This window comes from Onychostoma macrolepis, chromosome 17 (assembly GCF_012432095.1).
Source record: "Onychostoma macrolepis isolate SWU-2019 chromosome 17, ASM1243209v1, whole genome shotgun sequence".
Classification (NCBI taxonomy): Eukaryota; Metazoa; Chordata; class Actinopteri; order Cypriniformes; family Cyprinidae; genus Onychostoma; species Onychostoma macrolepis.
In genome coordinates, this window is record NC_081171.1 from 7923895 (window position 1) to 7938009 (window position 14115).

Below are 14115 nucleotides of genomic sequence, written 5' to 3' on the forward strand. Positions count from 1 at the left end.
CAGACTCTACTGCAATACTTTAATAAGCATCAAAAATACTTAGAACATTATGTGTGGAGCACAGCTGTGATCTCATGAGAAGCAATTACATTCGAGGTACCATTTTAGCCTTAGAAGACCTATTTTTTAGGATACTGTAGTAGAAATCAAGGCAGCTTGCTAGGTTTTGAAACAGAGCTAATGTGATTCATCAAGCTGTCTTCTGAAATATTCACGAGCATATTACATTAAAATGATGTGTTTTGATATTCAATTCAATTTGATATTCAATCTGTAAGTGAGATAAAGGGACTCACAGAATCTGCAGAGCAGAGATCTTGTCTCTTAGCAGCTCCTGAGCTTTGTTAAAATCTGACAGCATGATCTGGGTCTCTCTGTTATGAGAAGCGTTCAGCTCGTCAATCTCCCTCTCGAGGCGCTTAGAAAGATCCTGTTCATGAGCCCTACATAAAATAAAACAGTTTGTCCATTTATATACACTCTTAAATTGCATGAAGAACCTTTGACATCCATGAAACCATTTCATTGCACAAAAGGTTCTACACTGGAGAAATATTAAAATGTTCTTCACACTAAAGAAAAAAAAAGGTTATTTTTAAGAACTGTATACTGAAAGGTTCCCAAAATGGTTCTTTTGTGGCACTGCTGCGAAAACCCTCTTTTTGAACTTTTATTTTTAAGAATGTAGTGTCAACAAATAGAGCAAATATTCTGGACAACAAACACATTCAAATTGATTTTGCTTGGAGACGCACAAGCTCATTTATTTATTAGAACAAATTCCCTCAGTTCCCCAAAGAATATCATCTCTTTTCATGAGCCAGAAATTAGCCCATATGAATAAAACCAAATGAAATTTGTTTGTATATATCTGCCAGACACTTCCCACTGACCTCGATGCATTTATACCTTCAGAACAGAAGAATGCAACTGAGATGATACTGAACCAGAGAGCTCTGCCTGAAGGCGGTGGGCTTCTGCATGGGAAACAGCTCCGTCTGCTCTCTTCTCACATTAAATTAGCTTCTGGTTCAGCTAGACTGACCTTTAGGATTTTATAATTTAATAGCTCATGAAAGCCAAAAAAGATTCTACACACGCATAAGATGTCAGTTGCTCTTTTTTGCATAAAATGAGGCTATCAAAACCCAGGATAATGGCATTGTTCACCATTTGTACTCTAACCTTAACATGAAAGTATTACTGTGAGCACGGCAATTTCCTGTTTCTTTATGTTTCTGGCCTTTCTGGCATTTTTGGCATTTTATTGACAGAGATAGGGAGAGAAAAGACAATAAGTGATGTGGAAAAAGGAAGGAATGGGATCAAAAAGTGAAGCAAGATCTTCTGTTGCTTGACTGAGTGCTGACAGTCCAATAAATTCTAGAAGTTAAAACAGCCTCATAAAAGGTTAATACATCCTCACACATGTTAATAAGCTGGTACCTGATATGCAGATTGGCCTCACTGCGCACCCGCAGAACTTCTTTCCCTTTGTGCTCCAACTCCTTGGTCAAGGTGCTGATGGTCTCATTGAGTGAGTGGATTTCATGGTCCAGATCGGCAATCCGGTTCTTCCTGCAGCTCACCTCCTGCCTCAGGTCAGATATACGCCCTAGGAGGTCTTGTTCCTGGAGAGGCAATCCACAAAAACATTAAAACATATACATATATATATCGACTTTAACAGATAGATAACTGCGTGTCTAAATGAGGCGGCAAATGCAGTTTTTATAATTTCATTGCATTGGAATGATTCGCTTAAAAAAAGCATTAGAAGATTTTGTGCCAGACCCAGAAGCTTTCAAAATATGTATATAGGTCACATTAAAAGAGATTCAATTGTGCTGAAGTAATAACTCAAGTGAAACGAACATGAGAGAGTGAGACTATGAGTGTGTATTAGAGAGACAGACAGAGAGGGGGATTATAAATCAAATATAAAAATGGGAAAGGGGTGTAAGTCACGGTAAGAGCTCTCCCATAATTCAGAATTCAGTACCTCATTTTTTATTCATCGTGGTTATTCTTCAAATTTCTGTAAAGTGCAGCTTAGCTTAGAGACATTTTATAATAGCCTGGCACTCGTTTCACCTCTCAGTCAGATTCAAGCCTATATATTGTGAAACCACGACCATGTGTTGAAACCAAGGGCACCTATGTGGCATCAGGTTTTATCCAGACAGATAGCAAGTTCCTGGCCCTCACGCTGAATCTCCCATTCAAATGTGGGATTTTTTTTGGTATTCTATTTGGTTGCATTAGTGCAGAGGTCGGGAACCTTTTTTGACCAAAGAGCCAATTTTTTATTTTTGGTAAATGCATTCTTCCAAAAGAGCCAATATATATATATAATATATATATATATATATATATGTGTGTGTGTGTGTGTGTGTGTGTTTTAGTTTCCATGGTCCTAATAAAATTACTATTATTAAAACGTTATTGAAAAAAACCAAAAAACATGCATTTTATAAGCTAGCTATATATATATATATATATATATATATATGCCAAGGCAGCATGTCTAATATTTGTATTTTATTTTATTTATTTTTACTTCAATGAATGAAAAAGATAATAATAATGATGAATAATGACGCATATCATGTGTGACTGTCTGTTTTGCTGTTTTTGCTAGGCTCAAGTGTTCTTATCTGCAATGCATGAGATGTCAGAGGTTCCCATGAGAGAAAAAGCTTCTTACTAAATGCAAATATGGAGAAAATACAGGGCATCACCAGTAACCAGATGCAAGTGTAAGTTTGAACAAAACTAAATCAAAATACCATTCTTTTTTGGAATTAATCTAGAGTCTACATCCATCACCAACCCAAAACAGCAAGTCTGGTGATAACTGCCATTTCTGTTGGGTGTAGTATCAAGATACAGTGTGGTATCATGCTTTGTAACTTTCAGAAATGCTCACATGTTCTTTGCAGCGCTCAATAGTGTCATCCAGCTCTCGTTTGGCAGCATTGTTCTCCTTCAAATGGACTTGTCGCAGGTGTTCAATGGCACTGGCATGGAGATGATTGAGCTCAGACCGCAGGGAAGCTACACAACATAAAATAAACCCAGTGCTAAACAAAATCAACTTAAACCTTAACCTTAAACTCTTATCCTACTAAAAGCCTAATTGTGGTATAATCGCTCTAAGGTGGTGAGCAGAAGGTTGTAAGTTCAACCCCCTGCAGTGAGCGATCCATGAGCTATTATCATCGTACCCTTGAGCAAAAAAATTTGCTCTGTAATAAATGCACTGTGAGTTACTTTAGGATAAAAACAGCTGTTAAAATGACTATTTACTGTCATGATAACAGCGTATATGAACATACTACAAGAATTTAATGACCTCATAAAAGGCTCTAATCTTGTAGGCTGGTGTGTGGTGCTGTAGTTAATGTGAGCGCATGACTCACCCAGCATGGCTTTGCCCTCATCCTCCAGCTCAAAGCGCAGCGTCTGCAGCTCCTGGTCCGACTGCTGCCGAAGGATTTCAAGGGTCTGTCTGTGGGCATCTCTCAAAGCGTGTAACTCCTCTCTCTGTTCCTGTTTTAGACGCTCCTCAAGCTCCTACACAAATGCACACGTACAGACGCAGAGGGAAATAAAGACATAAAATACAGAAGCACACATCCAATGCATAAAACAAAAGACCACATTTGCATCTGAATGCAACATGATGTGATGGGAACAAAAGGTGTCAATGAGAAAACTAGATTTGCATTTAATGAAGGAAATGGCAGAGCTTTACAACGTCTTACCAAAGTTTTAGGTAAGCTTAGGTTTATAGATTTTGCTTTGTCACTGTTATTATTATTATGACAATTTAAAAAAGCTTTTTAAATTTTAATATATTGTAAAATGTCATTACTCCAGTCTTCAGTGTCACATGATCCTTCAGAAATCATTCTATTATTTGATTTAATGCTCAGTAAACATTTCTTATTAATATCAATGTTGAAAACTTTTGTGCTGCTAAACATTTGTGTGGAAACTGTGATACTTTTGTTTCAGGATTTTGTGATGAATAGAAAGTCAAACAGCATTTATTTAAAAAAATAAAAAATCTTTTGTAGCATGATAAAAGTGAAAAATGGATCAATTTAGTGCATCCTTGCTGAATAATAAAAGTATTAATTTCTTTAAAAATCTTATAACCCCAAACTTTTGCACTGTAGTGTAAATATTAGGGTTGTCAAATCGATTAATCGCAGCCAAAATAAAAGTGACCAATCACAGTTCAGTATGCAAATGATTGTTAAAATGAAACCCAATCACAATTTAGAATGTTATGATGACCTCATTGTGGCGGTTACATTTGGAAGGCTGAACATTAATGTAAGGCAAATAGAGTTTTCTTCTACAATTTTAAAACATTTTAAGACCAAAATTCAAAAACAAATTAGCGTGGATCATAATTTGGAAATTTTGAGATTAATCATGATTGTTTTATACTTTTTATAGCCATAGCTTTAACTGTAAAATATAAAATAAATAACAACATGAATGCCAATTATTTAATATTTAAACATGTTCTCCTTAAAATTTCATATATTTTTTCATACAGCATAAATAGGCCTTTAAATATAGTAGCCTATACAGTATACCAAGCTGACTTGGTATTTTAGAGCAGCTTTCATATCAAAAAGTCTGTAAACCTCTACATTAAGACATTTGGACTGAATTAACTCCATAAAATTGGGAAGAAGAAAAAGTATTAAGAGGAATTTCAATACAGTGGGTTAGTTACAAATTAGATGAAGCTGTACAATATCACCTAATTAGAGAATCATCCAGTTTTACTGTTGACACTCCGCCATTTTGTGGATAGTTTCTCTTTATCCTGCTGCTTCCATGCCACCCCACGTTTGGGAGGACGAGAGGACATTTAAACAGTCCACCCACAGAGCCACTCTAACATGCAGCGCCAACAACCGCATTCAAGGGTTGACATAAAAGAATGGAGATGAAAGCAACTTTTAATGTTTTTTTCATTACTTAGTAATCCGAAATGTGGCCAAATCAGCTTAAGGAAGCTTCTTTCCTGGCCGCAGCGCAAGGCTGAGTGAGATGGAGAAAAGCCTGTTAGACTCTGCATCACGTGTCTGCTTCAAATGTCTGGGCTTGCTATCTTAAAATTTTCTGTGTAATGCACAATTCTGAAATGAAACAACAGCTGCGCTTTCCTGGATGAGAAACATGTTTTCATATGCATAATGTGTTTTAGGAGTAGACTGTAGACAAGGAAGGACAAAAAGGAGGGTAATTTACCATATGGATGTCATGCACAGTGGAGATTCTCAGTGTGGGGTGATAATGCAGGGGTGACAAATCCAGAGAGTAAAGGAAACAGACATGTACAGTACTATGAAGGGGAAAGGAGACAATGAAGGTGATAATCAATACAGGATGACAGGCAGGAGGCATCACAATTATATGAAAAACAAGTAACGCTTACACTACCGTTCAAAGGTTTGGGGTCAGTACGCTTTTTTTTTTAAGGAATAGACACTTTTATTCAGCAAGGATGTATTAAACTGATCAACAGTAAAGATATTTAAAAGTTACCAAAGATTTTCAAATAAATTCTGTTCTTTTGAACCTACAAAAAAGAATCTTGAAAACAAACTATGGTCTCCATTTAAAAATAATCAGCACAACTGTTTTCAACATTGATAAAAATAAGAAATAATTCTTGAGCATCAAATCAGCATATTAGAATGATTTCTGAAGGAAATGAAATATTAATGTGACACCGAAGACTGCAGTAATGACTGCTGAAAATTCAGCTTTGCATCACATATATATATTACATTTGAAAATATATTAGAATACAAAACACTAATTTTAAATTATAATAATACTTCACAACAATACTGTTTTTATATTTGTAATCAAACAAATACAGCCTTGGTAAGCATTTCGTAAAACATTAAAAACACCCCAAACTTCTGAACGGTCAATAAAGTATGCATGTTTTTAAATAAATATTTAAATAATTTAACTATAAACAATAAAAATCCTCTATAAAAATATAAATTGAAAATTGTAGAATATAAAAACAAAATGTTAAACTATTTGAACAAACAAAAACAAATCATAATATTTGTGAGATGTGATGTGTGACGAAAACAAAAAAATAAATATCACAAGCATTTCCAGTCAAGCTCTAATTTTGTTAAATCATACTAAGTGTGAACAATATTATTTAATCATGTATATTTAGAATTCATAAAATACAAGCTATGAAAGTAGTCTTAGCAAAACAAAGCATGTTCTTAAATATTTGAATACTAAATACTATTGAAAAAATATGAAAACTATGTTTTAAGACATAGTTTATTTCAAAAAGTCCACAGGGCCAAAAGTGTCCATAATTCACGAAACACACATCTACATTGGAGGCATTTGGGAGAAAGAAGCATATTTTCATGTTCATGTCACTGTGAGTGACTTTGCATTTATGCATGTCTGTGTTTGTATGTAAGGTGCAGGTACCCTAAGCTCAATTTGTTGCGCTTCGTCCATGTCCTGCATGGAGCAGCAGTGGGCTTCCTGCAGACGGCACTCTCTGTGCTGATGCTCCAGCGCCAGCTCCTGCACCTGCTGTGCCAGGTGCTCGCGCTCTTGACTGAACTGCGCCTGCAACTGCTGCAGCGCACTTTTCGACTGCGACATCTGTAGCTCCAGGCTCTGCTTCAGCAGAGAGATCTGACACAACAGAAACACAGAAAACAGGTTCAAACGACTCGTACAGAATACCTAACCCTCAGAGAGATGGAAATTGTGAACTGTGGATGACTTATATTTGGGTGAAGGTAAAGCAGGCAACAGTCGGGAACAAAGTAGCATATATTTTGAAGCCAAAAGAGAAAATTGGAGCATTGGGATTTGGATTTAAAGTCACCACAACAACAAAATCAAGAACACTGACTTTAAAATCAGAATCAGAATCAGAAAGAGCTTTATTGCCAAGTATGCTTGCGCATACAAGGAATTTGTTTTAGTGACATAAGCTTCCAGTACACAGAATCAACAACACACAGACAATAAAAATAAGATGAAAATAAAAAATACACATATGTAAATATAAATAGACAAAAATTGAAAAATAAATAAATTGTATGTACAGTTGTGCTATAGATGATAGAATGGAACAGAATAGAATGAGATGCAGGGATGTGCTAGGATGGAGGTGGTAACAAATAAATATAAGGTTACTGGACATTTTTATTGCATAATGTGGGGAACATTTAAATGTTCATAAGGTAGATTGCCTGGGGGAAGAAACTGTTCTTGTGCCTGGCTGTCCTGGTATTTGGGGCTCTGTAGCGCTGCCCAGATGGCAAAAGTTCAAAAAGGGGATGACTTGGATGTGAGGGATCCAGAGTGATTTTCTGAGCCCTTTTCCTCAATCTGGATGTATACAGTTCTTGGAGGGTGGGCAGGGGAGCACCAATAATCCTTTCAACAGTCTGAACCGTTCTCTGTAGTCTTCTGATGTCTGATTTTGTAGCTGAACCAAACCAGACAGTTATTGATGTGCACAGAACAAACTTGATGACGGCTGAGTAGAACTGTTTCAGCAGCTCCTGTGGCAGGTTAAACTTCCTCAGCTGGCGAAGGAAGTACAACCTTTGTTGGGCCGTTTTTTTAACAATGTCGTCGATGTGAGTGTCCCACTTCAGGTCCTGAGAGATGATGGATCCCATGCAGGAACTTAAATGTCTCCACTGCAGCCACAGTGCTGTCTATGATGGTGAGTGGGGAGAGTGCAGGGGGGTTTCTCCTGAAGTCCATGATCATATCCACTGTTTTGAGTGTGTTCAGCTCCAGGTTGTTAAGACTGCACCAGACAACCAGCTGCTCAACCTCCTGTCTGTAAGCAGACTCATCGCCGTCCTGGATGAGACCGATGACTGTAGTGTCGTCTGCGAACTTCAGGAGCTTGACAGAGGGGTCTTTAGAGGTGCAGTCATTGGTGTACAGGGACAAGAGCAGTGGGGAGAGAACACATCCCTGAGGGGCACCAGTGTTGGTAGAGCGGCTGTTTGACATGAATTTCCCCAGTCTCACTAGCTGCTGCCTATCTGTCAGAAAGCTGATGATCCACTGACAGATAGATCAAGGGTCAGAGAGCTGGATTAGTTTGGTCTGGAGGAGTGTTGGAATGATGGTGTTGAAGGCCGAACTAAAGTCCACAAACAGGATCCTCACATAAGTCCCTGATTTGTCCAGATGCTGCAGGATGAAGTCATCCACGGACCTGTTTGCTCGATAAGCAAAGTGCAGCGGGTCCAGTAAGGGTCCAGTGATGTCCTTCAGATAAGCCAGAACCAGTTTTTCAAATGACTTCATGATAACAGACATTAGTGCCACAGGTCTGTAATAGTTAAGTCCTGTTATCTTGGGTTTCTTTGGAACGGGGATTATGGTGGAGCATTTGAAGCAGGAAGGGACTTCACACAACTCCAGAGATCTATTGAAGATCTGTGAAAAGATGGGGGCCAGCTGATCAGCACAGGTTTTCAGACAGTGTGGTGTGACACCGTCTGGGTCTGGTGCCTTTCTTCTCGTTCTTTCTGAAGACCTGGGCCACATCTTCTTCAATGATCTGGAGTGCTGGTGTGGGGGAGAGGGGGGATACAGGAGGTGTTAGCGGTTGTGTAGAGAGATGGTCAGGACAGGTGTGGGGGGTTTCAAATCTACAATACAACTCATTCAAGTCTTCAGCAAGTTGTTGATTCGCCTCAGTGCTGGGGGATGGTGTCTTGTAGTTGGTGATGGCTTTCAGACCTTTCCACACTGAAGCTGAGACATTGGAAGTTAACTGATCTTCCAACTTTTTAGCATAGGTCCTTTTAGCCACACTAATCTCCTTATTCAGTGTGTTCCTGGCCTGATTGTACAAGACTCTGTCCCCATTTCTGTAGGCATCCTCTTTGGCCTGACGAATATGTCTGAGTTTTGCTGTAAACCATGGCTTATCATCGTTGAACGTTAAATAAGTCCTGGTAGGAATGCATATATCCTCACAGAAACTAATATAGGATGTTACAGTCTCTGTGAGTTCATCCAGATCGGTGGTAGCAGCTTCAAAAACACTCCAATCAGTGCAGTCGAAACAGGCTTGTAAAACCCACACTGTTTCATTGGTCCATCTCTTTACAGTCTTTACTACAGGTTTAGCAGATTTAAGTTTTTCCCAGTAGGTTGGTATAAGATGAACCAGGGAGTGGTCAGAGAGCCCCAAAGCTGCCCGTGGGACAGAGTGATATGCATCCTTTCTTGCTGTGTAACAGTAATCCAGTATATTACTGTCTCTGGTGGGACATGTAACATGCTGTCTGTATTTTGGCAGTTCACGGGAGAGATTGGCTTTATTAAAGTCCCCAAGAATGATTAAAACAGAGTCTGGGTGTTGTTGCTCTGTCTCTGAGATCTGATCAGCGAGTTTCTGTAAAGCTGAGCTCATGTGCATTTGCGAAGGAATGTAAACACTCACGAGAATGAACGAGTGAAACTCCCGCAGTGAATAGAACGGCTTACAGTTAATGAAGAGCGCTTCTAGATCGGGACAGCACATCTTCTTTAACACAGTTACATCTGTACACCACCTTTCATTGATGTAAAAGCATGTCCCACCGCCACGCGATTTCCCCATTGATTCTGCATCGTGGTCCGCTCTGAACAGCTGGAAACTCGGCAGATTTAATGCGCTGTCCGGTATGGCATTATTCAGCCAGGTTTCTGTGAAACACAGAGCAGCAGAGTGTGAGAAATCCTTATTTGTCCGGGAGAGCAGAAGAAGTTTGTCCGTTTTTGTTGGGTAGAGAGCGGAGATTTGCCAGATGGATGCTAGACAATGGCGTCCGAAATCCGCGCTGTCTGAGCTTCACGAGTGCGCCGGCTCGCTTCCCCTGTCGGCGCATCCTGAAGTGTTTGATCAGCGCCGCTGCTCCGACCAACTACTATGTTCAGCAAAACGTCAGAATAATCGAAAACCGGTAGGAGATTTTGTGGTGTGTTCTGTCAAATGTTCAGCAGTTCATCCCTGGTGAAACTGATCATGTTTGAAAAACAAAAACCAGGAAAAACTAACAAAAACACTAAAACAACTGGAGAGCGAAGCACCGTGGCTGCCGTGTGCGGCACCATTTTTTTAAAATCTTTTTTAAATAATTTATTATTGCATCAATCAGCATGAGACGTGTCATTATGCTGAAATAAAAAAAAAAATGACAATGCAATCCTTTTAGAAATAGCCCTGTATTAGAGATGAAATATGACATCAACTGCATGCAACATGCTATTACAATAATTTTGACTGCTGTCTTTCCGTTGAGCTTTATCATCAGTTTTATGCAAGTGAAGTACATTAATTCAGATCCGCTCAGCAGCATTTCCTGAACTACCCCAGGATACCCTAAATGAGAAAAGTAATGTAATTCAAACTGCTAATCCACTAAAAGAATAATGTTCTTAATCTTCATTCGATTCAATACATAAAAAAAGAGATGAAGCCTAAGATAAAGAAATAATAAAGAAAAGTCTTGCGAAAGAAAATAAACAGGAGATGGTGAGCAAATCTCTGCATGCAGCAAATGGTGGGCCGAAAATAGATACAGAGGCAATAAAATGAGGGCAAAACAAGAGGAGAGTTTTTTAATGGCAGACGCCCCTTGCCTGGACTACACTGCATTTGAATTCACACGCAGATTTGTCTCAACAAACTGTTGAGGGACTTAAAATCCGGGATTATTTGAGGTTGAGGAACCACGCTGGAGTTGATTTTAAAACCAATCTGTAACCTCCCTGCAGACCAAAGGGTATCTGCCTTGATGAACTATGAAGGAAATAGTATTTCACAGAGTCTTCATTGCTTTGGGATGCACCTACATGGAAATTGTGGCTGATAATTATTGTTTTTTTAACATTACATACAGATTTTATATAATTAATTAAATACAGAATTTATTTAATTATTGTTTTCAAAATGACTGCTATAATAGTCTATAGTAGGAATCTTTACTTAAAAAAAATCATCAGAAAAACATCTGTCAATCAATTAAAAAATGTAATTTAATAAATCAATTAATCAGATGAATCATAGTAAAATTTTGAGAAAATGCCCCAAATAAAGATAATTATAAGATAATAATTTATTATGGCAGACAAAAGCAAATATATATATTACATATATATAATATATATTACAAATAGTTGCCTTCACCATTGGGTCAATATATTATTTATTTTATTACATATTTTTGAACATAAGCCTATCACTGGCAATCCATAGCAATCCATTTTGCAATCCATTTGTCAATCTGTCTGAATTCACAAATGAGCAAGGACATAATGATTAATTGTCATATTTTTAATATAATTAATTGTGTTCTTTAAATATCATTAATCATACTAAAAGAAGGAGTTAATTTGACAGTGTTAATTTGAATGTGTATTACAAAAGATTGATAACCGTTTAGTAACCTGACACAGAACAGAGTTTGAACTGAAAAAAGCCATTATGCTAATATAGTCCGCTCATGTCAGCCTGATGCCAACAACAAAATGTCAATTTTGGCCAATATTGATATACAGTCATTGATATACAGTATAGATCCCTAGATTTACATGAGATCAAGGGCACTGACCTGAGGAAGCACTAAAGGTAGACAACGAACATCAAGAGATGCTGACAGATGTCTGACACAGTAACTTTTAGTGGCTCTTGACATAAGCGACAGTGACGGGACTCTGGAGAGACAGACTACAGGAGGCAGGCTGTCACATTACAGACAGCACCAAACATGCAGAGCATCATGGTAAATGAGGATGCACACACTAGAGACTGTGTGTATTCTGCTAAAAAATCTTGACTAAGTATCTAGTATTTTCAGTCACACCAAGTTTCCCTGATATTGCACAAGACTAGAAAAGCCTTGACAGCATCAGAATTTCTAAAAGAACATCACGTCAATCTAAAGTAAATGGCGGATGAAAGATGTTGACAGATACACAGCTGACAGTTACTCAAATAAGAATCACAGCTATGAGACTTATTATGGTCTCAGAAGCCATACTATTCCAAATTAATATATTCAAGGAGACATTTGATGGAAAACATGAATTTCATTGCTCTTTTAAAATAAACAAAGGTATTAAGATAATATTAATATGTTCAAAAAGCAGTCCAGACAGACTTAGTTTCAAATTAAGCTGCAAAAACGAATCATTCAGAAATCTTCATGGTATTTGGTGTCCCATCAACACGATCATTAATGTGCATTTGAACATATATTAGATATATTCAGAAACTTATTTTGCTCTAATGAATGATTACACAGAAGTTAACAGAGGTCTTTTAAATACAGAAGACCTCAATTTGCTACGTTTTTAAAGCAAATATTTGCTTTGATTTACATTTTTGTTTACAACATTTACATAAATTTTACAAACTACTTTTTTTTTTTCTTTCTTTTTTTACAGATGTTTGTTTTGTATGGTTACATTTTTGTTTGTTGTTACAAAAGTTTGTTTTGTTACACTTCAGTTTGTTTTTCAAACACAACTGTTTATATAACTGTTTATGCTACAAGCAACCTAAAACAAGAATACTTCTGGGAAAAAAGTTACAATAGTGTAGAATACAATCAATTTTTGTTCTTACATTTCTGTTTTTACAAACATTTGACATTTTAAAATTTTTTCAAATATTTGCTTTTTTATAGATGTTTGTTTGTTTTGTTTGTTTTTACATTGTTTTTGTACAATTTAGTTTGTTTCTGGAATACAGTTGTTTAGCTATATGACTACTACAAGAACCTGAAAACAAGAGTATACTGGGGGACAAAAATGTGCAACAAATGTAAAATACAAGCCATTTTTGTTTTTAAAAACATTTGTTTTGAATTGTTACATTTTTGTTAGATTTTTACAAAAGTCTGCTACTTTAAAAAAAAAATTAAATGTTTTATTTATTGGTTGCATTTTTTTTTTCTTACAAATGTTTGTTTTATTACAGTTTTGATAAGAATCCTGAAAACAAGTGTACTTCTGGGAAAAAAATATTACAAAAATTTAGAATACACCTCTAAAATGTGGACAACAGGTATAAATGCCAAACTGCCATCTATGTACCCTTTTCCACCAAGGCAGTTCCAGTGCTGGTTTGGAGCCAGAGCCTAGTTTCAAACCGGTTCTTTGTTTTTCCACATCCAATGCACCAGCTCCAAACCAGGAAAAGCGGTTCATAAGTAGCACCAAAACATTGCTGGGCTAGAAGGAAGAACCGCTTGCGTCAGGGGCTGGGGCCGGGGTTACCGTGACCAACAAGACGAACAGAAACTTTGGACCGCCATATTTGAAATAGCAACAAGTTGGATTCGCCGTGTTTGGCTGCCGATGTAGGTTCGCAAAGCCATGAACATCAATAGCAACGCAACGTCTGCCATTGTTGATAGTTTGTTTAGGCTTGTTCGGGATGGATCTGCGCTGCGCGGACTGGTTGGTGCGTGGCATCGGGGTGCTGCGGGAGCGACTGGAAAGCAGACGGCTCTTAATGCTTTTGGATCGCTCTCGCGGTGGTTTGGTGTGTTGTGTGCAGATCGATCGACTGGTCTGCGTGGTGCCGATGCACCTCGAACAAGTCTGTTGTGTTTGGCGCTGCCGCGTCCGCACTAGTGAAACGAAACATGAAACGTATTGTGACATAAGTCCTGGCTCTGTATTGGCTCTCTAGCTTGTGGAAAATCAACCGGTTCTTAAAGGGCTCGCCAGTCGAACCAACTAAGAACCGGCAATAGCACTGGCTCTGAACTAGCACCTGGTTCCTGCTGGTGGAAAGGGGGTATATGTGACCTTCTGTTACCTGTTCCAGGAGGTCCTCCACCTTCCTCTGCCAGCTTTCCCTGGCTGCCATCATCTCCAGGTCTCTCTGCTGGGAAAGTTGTGTCAGGGCCACCTGTTTCTCCGCCTGATGTTCAGCTGTGAGCTCTTCCCGAAGACCCTTCAGCTCAGCCCTGAGAGTAAACAAAGAAACAGAGGGTGAAACTGACAGGGTGAAACAGATACAAGGACGCATTACTTAAACAGCGTGGAATTGAC

The 14115-nt window shown here is 38.1% G+C and overlaps 1 protein-coding gene across 5 annotated transcripts in view; it reads right to left on the reverse strand.

Moving 5' to 3' along the window:
* The window catches only part of LOC131522798 (protein FAM184A-like), a 58525-nt gene that overhangs the window by 30894 nt on the left and 13516 nt on the right, over window positions 1-14115 (reverse strand). For all 5 annotated transcript variants that reach the window (XM_058748554.1, XM_058748555.1, XM_058748552.1 and 2 more), the window contains 6 exons: window positions 13880-14030; window positions 6505-6717; window positions 3423-3576; window positions 2930-3057; window positions 1447-1631; window positions 297-443 (listed from right to left, as the gene is read on the reverse strand). In XM_058748554.1, the coding sequence (XP_058604537.1) occupies window positions 297-443; window positions 1447-1631; window positions 2930-3057; window positions 3423-3576; window positions 6505-6717; window positions 13880-14030 (978 nt within the window). The remainder of the gene's footprint in view (window positions 1-296; window positions 444-1446; window positions 1632-2929; window positions 3058-3422; window positions 3577-6504; window positions 6718-13879; window positions 14031-14115) is intronic.